The sequence below is a fragment of the Chrysochloris asiatica genome, unplaced genomic scaffold (assembly GCF_000296735.1).
Source record: "Chrysochloris asiatica unplaced genomic scaffold, ChrAsi1.0 scaffold00075, whole genome shotgun sequence".
In the NCBI taxonomy this organism is placed as follows: domain Eukaryota; kingdom Metazoa; phylum Chordata; class Mammalia; order Afrosoricida; family Chrysochloridae; genus Chrysochloris; species Chrysochloris asiatica.
Genome location: NW_006408593.1, coordinates 14,781,681 through 14,790,875, shown reverse-complemented (window position 1 = coordinate 14,790,875; position 9,195 = coordinate 14,781,681). Strand labels below are relative to the sequence as shown.

The 9,195-nt window shown below is 35.6% G+C and overlaps 1 protein-coding gene across 1 annotated transcript; it reads left to right on the top strand.

Moving 5' to 3' along the window:
• The first annotated feature begins 3,994 nt into the window (after nucleotides 1-3,994).
• LOC102837843 (olfactory receptor 4C5-like) lies at nucleotides 3,995-4,912 on the top strand. The gene has a single exon (XM_006865144.1). The coding sequence runs from the start codon at nucleotides 3,995-3,997 to the stop codon at nucleotides 4,910-4,912; it is 918 nt and encodes a 305-aa protein (XP_006865206.1).
• The last annotated feature ends 4,283 nt before the right edge of the window (nucleotides 4,913-9,195 follow it).

The window sequence follows — 9,195 nt, the reverse complement described above, 5'->3', positions numbered from 1 at the left end:
CAGTCAATTTCAGCTCATCAGTACCTAGGATGTTGATGTTCATGAGTTTCATTTCATATTTTTACTTCTTGGATTCTACTTTGTTGGTTCTTTTTTCCAATTATGAATGGATACTTTCAGTTGTTTATTTTCTATTTGAGTTGTGCCACATTAACATATGAAGGTCTCCGAAATTTTGTTCCATCCATATAATTAAGGTCCACAATACTTTGAGGAAACAACTGTTCTCCAAACAATTTTGAGTACGTTCCAGCCTAAACGGCAAACATTCAGTCAGTGTTTTACTTCTATTCATAACATTTTCAGTGGTTAGTTTTTCAAAAGTGGGCTGCCTCATGAAACTAGAAAACATCAAATAGAAATTATCTCAATCTCTTGCCTTCTCACCAAAAATTATCTTTAATCCCTTTTTACCTTTATGCTATCCTGTACAAACTATTAAAACATATACAGAGCTCCTATTTAAATTTGAATACTGCACATGTGCTCTGCATACAACTGTGTCCTCAATAATTTTACTTCATTAATTATCATTTTATTAGGTCATTATTCTTTATGTTTGTTCTGATATGGTGCTATAGGAAAACACTGGTCTGCTAACTGCAAGGCTGGCAATTCAAACCCACCAACAGTTCTCTGAAAACCCTATAAAAAATCACCATGAGTTAGAACCAACTTGATAGCACTTAACAACAAAAACAACCTTAATTTTTGAGCAGAAGCTCCACTATTATTCAATCTAGAGCCAAAAAAGACCAAAAAGAAAATAAAGCATTGGCCCCACTTCAATTTCAGCAATCACCTAGTCCTGTCTTTAGTTTAGTCTTAACCTCACTTACACTCTGCCATGTTCCCTCAAAATCATATTAGCTAATTTATTTTTCCTACAAATATTTCTCTTATATCTTTAATGTGTATGTGTGTTCTCCCTCTCTCCTATTTTATTCCCTCTGGAATTTAAACATGATCAATCTCCTCCTATCTTAAAAAAAGGTACCCTTTCTCCCATATCCCCCTTAATTGACTAATTTGATCCTCACAGCAGCCTGTGAGGTAATATTATTATTTCCTTTCAAGCATTTCAAGACCTATTTAGAAATGCAATGTTGCCTGTGATAGGATAATATCCATATGCCCACAAGGAATATCAGGTAATACTACTATTATTCAAACTTATACATCAACCATTAAAGCCAGTAATGAAGAAATTTAAGAATTCCAACAACTTCCTCAGTATAGAATTGATAAAACATGCAATCAAGATGCACTGATAATTAATTGTAATTGGAATGACAAAACTAGAAAAAAAATGAAGAATTGGTAGTTGGAAAATATGATTCTCATGATATAAACAATGCTGAAAATCACATGATACAATTTTGCAATACCAGTGACTTATTTATTCATTGAAAATACCATTTTTCAACAAAATAAACAGCAACTATGCACAAAGATCTCACCAAATGGAGTACACAGGAACCAAATTGACTACATCTGAGGGGAGAGAAGATGGAAAAGCTCAATATCATCAACCAAAACATGGCCATAGTATGACTGTAGAACAGACTATCTATTGCACGTATATGAGTTCAGGCTGAAACTGAAGAAAGTTTTTAAAAAGTTCATGAGAGCTAAGACATGACCTTATTTCAAGAACAGATTTGATGCATTAGACACTAATTGTTGTGGGAGGATATCAAGAATATCACACATGAAGAAAGTAAAGTTTATTTAAGAGATAGGAAAGAAAAAAAAGATCAAAGTGGATCTCAGAAGAGAGTTTGGAACTTACTCTTGAATGAAGCAGCTGAAAGAAAAGAAGTAAAAGAGTTGAAAAGTAAATTTCAAAGGGCAGTCCAAAAAGACAAAGTTGGGTATTATGATGAAATGTACAAAGATTTGGAGTTACAAAACAAAAACGAATAAAAGGCTGTACATTTCTAAGTTGAAAAATCTGAAGAAAACATTTAAAGTCTCATATTGCAATATTGAAGAATTCTATGTATCCCCAACCAGATGAACTGGTACAGTAGCAACAGCAGTGGGCTCAAGCACAACTATTGTGAGAATGATGGAGGATCAGTGTTTTGTTGTATTATGTATAGGGTCACTATGAGTTGGAGCCAACTCAATGTCACCAAACACCACCACCACCAGTGGACAAAATATTGTCTGATGCAGGAAGCAAGAAAGAAGTTGGAAGGGATACACAGAGTTACCGTATCAGTTGTATTGATTGATATTCAATCATTTCAAGAAGTACCATATGATAACGAGCTGATGGTATTGGAAGAAGACATCCAAGTTCACTCAAGGCATTGGTGAAGTAAAAGGCTCCAGGAACTGACTGAATATAATTGAAGTCTTTCAACAATCTGAAGTAGTGCCATAGGCACTCCTTGTCTATACCAAGAAATTCGGAAGATAGCTGCCTGGCCAACTAATTGGAAGAAATACATATATTTGCCCATTCTCAAGAAAAGTGACTCAACAGAATGTGGAATTCGTTGAACAATGTTATTATGTTATCAATATCACATGCAAGTAAAACTTTGCTAGAGACATTTTTTCTTCAAGTGCAGCAGTATATTGACAGGGAGATGCTAGAAATTAAAGCTGGATTCAGAAGATGACATGGAACTGGGGATACAATTGCTGATGTTAGATGGATCTTGGTTAAAAGCAGAGAGTACCTAAGAGATGTTTGTTGTTGCTTTATTGACTATGCAAAAACATTTGATTGTGTGGATCATAACATTACAAAGACTGGGTATTGCAGAACACTTCATTGTTCCCTTGTGAAACCTCTCAAAAGACCAAGAAACAATTGTTAGACAGAACAAGGGGACATTGAATAATTCAAAATCAGGAAAAGGTTGTCTCCTTTCACCATACTTATTCAATGTATATGCTGAGTAAATCATCCTGACACAGGAAGCATCAAATGAATGTGGAAGGAATATATAGATTCATTGTAACAAATTGTATTGATCAATGTTCATCATTTCAAATACCATATGTTCAAGAACTGATGGTATTATAGGAAGTTGGATTATATGAAGAAGAATGTGGCATCAGGATATAAGGAAGAATCATTGACAACCTGCAATGAGCAAATGACACCACCTTGCTTGTTATATGTCAAGAGAACTTGGAATACCAATGAAGATCAGACTACCGTTTTCAGTATGGGTTGCACCTCAGTGTAATGAAAATTTTCACAACTAGACAAATAAATGGCATCATAATAAGAAAGGAAAAGATTGAAGTTTTCAAATACTTCATTTTTGGATCCATAATCAACACTCATGGAAGCAGTAATTAAGAAATCAAATGATGTATTGCATTAGGCAAATCTACTGCCAAAGACATTGCTAAAGAACAGTGTTGTCACTTTGAGGACTAAGGTGTGCCTGACCCAAGCCAAGACTTTTTCAATTGCCTCAAAAGCATGACTGAATAGAGAAATAACTAGTAAAGAGGACTCTCATAAAGCCTCTGCTCTGCTTTATGAGTCTTCGTTTTATTCCTGTGTTTCTATAATAGAAAATACTATGTCAGTGATTGGAAAAGGATCTACCCCCATAAAATTACAAAAAGGTGCTATGCACGTCGACAGTCATGAACCACAATTTTGTGAGTATATGTGTGTGCATATAAGTATGTGATTTCCATGTAAGTGTGCATGTGTGTGGTTTAGTGTGTTTTTGTGAAGGCAAGTGAGTGTGAGTAGATATGTGTGTGTGTGTGACCATAAATGTGTGTGTGTGTGTGTGTGTGTGTGTGTGTGAGTGACTGGATTTATATGTGCATATGAATATGTGTGCGTGTCTTTTAGTGTACATTAACTGAGTTGATCTGCTCAGAGTTTTCACCCATGTTACAGAAAATGAATAATTCTGACAAATTATTTGCTTAATCAAAATGTATCTGTCATCACTTTAATCACTGTGTATTTACAGATTCATCAATATTCAAATGCCACGCTGGATTCATGGGGCAAGTGAACAATGTGACGGAATTCATTTTGCTTGGCCTGACAGAGAACCCAAATGTTGAGAAATTCTTGTTTGCGGTGTTTACAATCATCTACCTGTTCACCCTGGCAGGCAATCTACTCATTGTAGTGACCATCACCACCAGTCCAACCCTGGGAACCCCCATGTATTTTTTTCTGTCTTTCCTGTCTTTCATAGATGGCATCTTTTCTTCTACCATGGCCCCCAAATTGATTATTGACTTACTAGCCAAAAAGAAAACAATCTCCTTCAGTGGATGCATGACTCAACTCTTTGCAGAACATTTCTTTGGAGGAATTGAGATCATTCTACTCACAGCGATGGCCTATGACCGCTATGTGGCCATCTGCAAACCTCTGCACTACATGACCACAATGAACCGGAAAGTATGTGGCCTTCTGGTGGCCCTGGCCTGGGTTGGGGGCCTTCTTCATGGTCTGATTCAAGTTCTTCTTATAGTTTGGTTGCCCTTCTGTGGTCCCAATGTTATTGACCATTATTTCTGTGACCTTATTCCTTTGCTGAAACTCACTTGCACTGACACCCACATCTTTGGACTCCTTGTTACTGCCAACAGTGGGGTGATGTGTATTATCATTTTCTCTATTCTCATTAGTTCCTATGTCCTCATTCTTTGCTCCTTAAGAACTCACAGCTCTGAAGGACAGAGAAAGGCTCTTTCCACATGCGCCTCCCATATTACTGTAGTCATATTATTCTTTTTACCTTGTATGTTTGTGTATGTTCGACCCATAGTCACCTTCCCCATTGATAAGATTGTGTCCGTGTTTTTTACTATGGGCACTCCCATGTTAAACCCTTTAATCTACACCCTCAGAAATTCAGAGGTGAAAACTGCAATGAGGAAACTCTGGAGCCACAGAATGTTCTAAGGTAAAAATTCATGTGAATTTAGAAGATAAAAACAAAATTTATTCTTATTTATGAACAAGTATGGCTAACGCATGGGATAGTAGCCTTAAAGCCAATATATGTGGATTGAAATATATTTTGTTCTCCCTGCTATCTGGAATTTTTAATGGATACTCTCTCACAAAATGTCGATTGATTTAAAAATTATTAGAATATCCTCCAGTTAGAAATTTCTTTACATTTACAGATTATTGGTCAAAAGCATTGCTAACCTATATTAAAATTTTATAACATATTCTAAATCCATGGTACTATGTATTCAATGGAATAATTGAGTTCAAAATTTCAAATATAGATTATATAATCAATAAGTATTCAAATTTTTAAACTAAAAGACCTGATAGCTAGGTATTTTGTTGCAAATTAGTATTTTTATTCTTAACATACAAATCAAACAGAACTGAATGGATTTTGAGGAATGAGAGAGAGAGATTTCGTTAAGGCAGAGATTACCCCAAATTAATGTTACTCCCTTCCCACCTGAAACAAAAACACCTGCTTCAATTATGTTGATTCTGACTCATAGTGACTCTTTAGAACAGAGTAGAACTGATTCTTACTATTTCTGCTGTTAAGTGCTGTCGAGTGAGTTTCAACTCATAGTGATTCTATATATGGTTTCCAAGAAGTAATTGGTGAGTTTGAACTGCTGACCTTGTAGCTACCAGTCTATCCTACAGTGCCACCAAGACTCCATAGAATTTCTAGACTATACATATTTTTGGGAGTAGACAGCCTGATCTTTCTCAGCAACAGCACTGGTGGGTTTGAACCAGAGACATTGTAGTTATCAATGCTTAACCCATTATATCACCAGGAATCCTTGCACAGTTCCTGAGGGCACCATTACAGTTAGGACTCTACGCTGACTAAACTATTTTTTCTTTATAAAGGCAAAGAGGAATATTAAAAATTTCCAGATACAGAGTCATCTGGCACATGGTAACCTCAGACAATACTGGTGGAACACATTTTCTGTCAATAACAGACTATCAAACACTTCCAAGATATCTTAGAGTGAGTTTGAACCACTGACCTTGTAAGCACTTACCCTATAGCTCCACATCAGGATATGGTACATTTCAAGATCTATCTTGAAGTACAATGGTGTCTGTGATATGATAATACCCATATATCTATACAGATGACTAAATACCACAATTATTCAAAATTTCACACCAACCACTAAAGCCAGTGATGATGAAACTGAAGACTTTTCTACCAATTCTTTTCATCTGAAATTGATCAAACATGCAATCAAGGTATGTTTATAATTATTGGTGATTAGAATGCAAAAGTTGGAAACAAAGAGAAATAATCAGTAGTTGGAAAATATGATCTTGTTGATAGAAAGATAAATATTGAATAATAGATTTTGCAACACAAGTAATCTATTCATTGTAAATGTTTTTTTCAGAAACATAAACAGCTATTATACAAGAAAACCACACCAGATAGAATATACAGGAATCAAATTTACTACATCTGTGGGAAAAAGCAATGGAGAAGCTTGATGTCATATGTCCAAGCATGGTCTAAGACCACTGTGGAACACATGATCGATTACTCATATGCAAGTCAGGCTGAAGCTGAAGAAAATTAAAACAAGTCCACAAGTACCAATATATGATCTTAAGTGTATTCCACCTAAATATAGATATCTCAATAACAGATTTGATGCATTAGACACTAATGACCAAAAACCGGATGAGTTGTAGGATGACGTAAGAACATCATATAGAAAGGAAGCAAAAGGTCATTAAAAATACAGGAAAGAAATAAAAGACCACAATGAATTTCAGAAGAGATTCTTAAACTTGAAGCTAAAGCAAACAAAAGAAATGAGAAAGTAAAATAGATGAACAAAAAATTTCAACGGTCAGCTCAAAATGACAAAGCCATGTATTATAATGAAATGCACAAAAATCTGAAATTATAAAAGCAAAATTGTGTTTAGCATTCTTCAAGCTGCAATATTGAAGGATTCTTGGAGCAAAATATTGATTGGTGCAGGAAGAATCATTAGATCAAGGGAATATATAGAACCACAATACCAAAAAGAAATGATTGATATTCAACCAGTTCCAAAGGTAGTATATGATCGTCAGTGATATTGAAGGAAGACGTCTAAGCTACACGGAAGGCTCCAAAAACTGCTGGATACAAGTTGAAATCTTGCAGCACACTGATGTAGCATTAGAGGTGCTCACTCAACTATACCAAGGAATTTGGAAGACCAATACCTACCAACCGATTGAAGGATATAGATATTGTGCCTGTTCCAAAGAGAAGTAAACCAACTGAATGTGGAAATCGTTGAACAAAATCATTAATATAGAGTGCAAATAAAATTTTGCTAAATGTACTTTAAAAATGATTGCAACAGTGTATCAACAGGAAATGCCAGAAATTCAAGTAGGTTTCAGATCAGGACATGGAATGAGGGGACATTGCTGACATAAGGTGGTTCTTGACAGAAAGCAGAAGAAAACCAAAAGATGTTTATTTGTGCTTTACTGACTATGTAAAGGCTTTTAACTGTGTGAATAGTGACAAACCATGGATAGAATTCTGAAGAATCACTATTTCAGAACTCTTAATCATGCCCATGAAGAAAATCTGTCTTGGAAGAAGTGCAGCCAGAATGTTCTTGAGAAGCACCAAGATGGTGAGAGTTGTCTCTCATACTTCAATAGTATTTGCTTCCATTCCCTCTGTTTTTGTTTTGTTTTGTTTTGTTTGGGAGGGGTTTTGGGGAAGTGTACACAAACACACTCAGGAATATATAATAATTTAAACAACCAAAGGGCACATTCTGCAAGCCTGCCTCCTGGATTCCAGCACTCAGTCCCTCTCTTTCCATGAGTCTAGAGTCCTCAGCTCCTCCCTCTATCCATGTCCTCATCTCTGTCTCCATCTCTGGTGTTGCTGCTTCTCTGGATAGGGTCGTGCATTTTGCTTGTGCTCTTCTCCCTTGATGGCTAGGATTAACTACTCCCCCGTTTTTCTTACAAAATTTCTACTTTTACAGTTGTGACAGTCACAATTAATCATGATAACAAGTACTCACTATTGAATCATAAGAATCTTATCCCCATCTCTTTTAGCCAGAGCCATCTAGACAAGATGAAAACTATTCAGTTGGGACTCTATCTTCTCCTGCACACTGTTAAACTAAACTCCCTCTTGAAAACTTGTAAACCAGGCATTTCATGCCATGATTATCCCCCTCACTTTAGGTAGCCAATTTCTAAATTGCCCATCCTTATCTACCCTGTATACAGAGGGAATAGGATTGACACTTGATGTGAAGACTCCTCTCTCTGTTACAGACCTGAGTTATCTTTATGATCATTAGAAAGTTTAGATCTGTTGTTGGACCTATTATCAATCCAGCTCATTAAGGGTTTCCCTCATCTACTATGTCCTATATTAAATATGGAATTTGAAAAAGAAAATAAAAACAGTTGCCATGGAATCAATCACAACTCATGATAACCCCAATGCATTTCAAAGTAGAATGGTACAAAGGGTTTTCAATAACTGTGACCATTTTGGAGTGGATCACCAAGGCTTTCTTTTGTGGTGCCTCTGGATTGATTAAAACAGTTACTCAGCCTTTTGGTTAGTAGCTGAAAGGCTACAGCCCGGATGCATACCACTGTCATTTCTAACAATAAAATCATATTTTGTAACTACTAATACTTTTTCTTTGTTATAGCATTCCCACTGTAACCACCTGTAATTTTCAATGCATCTTGAGTGAATGTTTGATCAATTTCAGAATGTGTAACTTGGTAGAAAACTTTCATTTATTTTTGGTTTTAGTGGTAGATGAGTAATTTGAATAACAGTTGTATTAACAAATCTTTTTTTGGGGGAGGCAAATGGGTATTATTTTATTATCAATAGCATTGTACTTGAGAATAGATCTTGAAAAAATAATTGACAATGAATGTGACATAATTTCTCTTCAATTTGTCACATCAGCATAGTAAATTATATGAGTGTCTGATTCAAAATGGCCACTATTAATCCAACACAGCTCAACAATACCCAGGATATTGATCTTTTTGCATTTTGTTTGTTTGTTTGTTTTCCAACTTCCAATTTCCCCATAGTCTACGTAATACAGTCCATGTTCTGATTACGAATGAATGTTTGCAGCTGTTTCTTCTTTATTTGAGTCAAGCAACTTCAGCAGTTTTTCCCCAGTTGCATTTTGAGTGCTTTCCAACACATA

Coding starts and splice junctions, on each gene's coding strand:
- LOC102837843 (XM_006865144.1), top strand. CDS start 3,995: ATGGGGCAAGTGAACAATGTGACGGAATTCATTTTGCTTGGCCTGACA.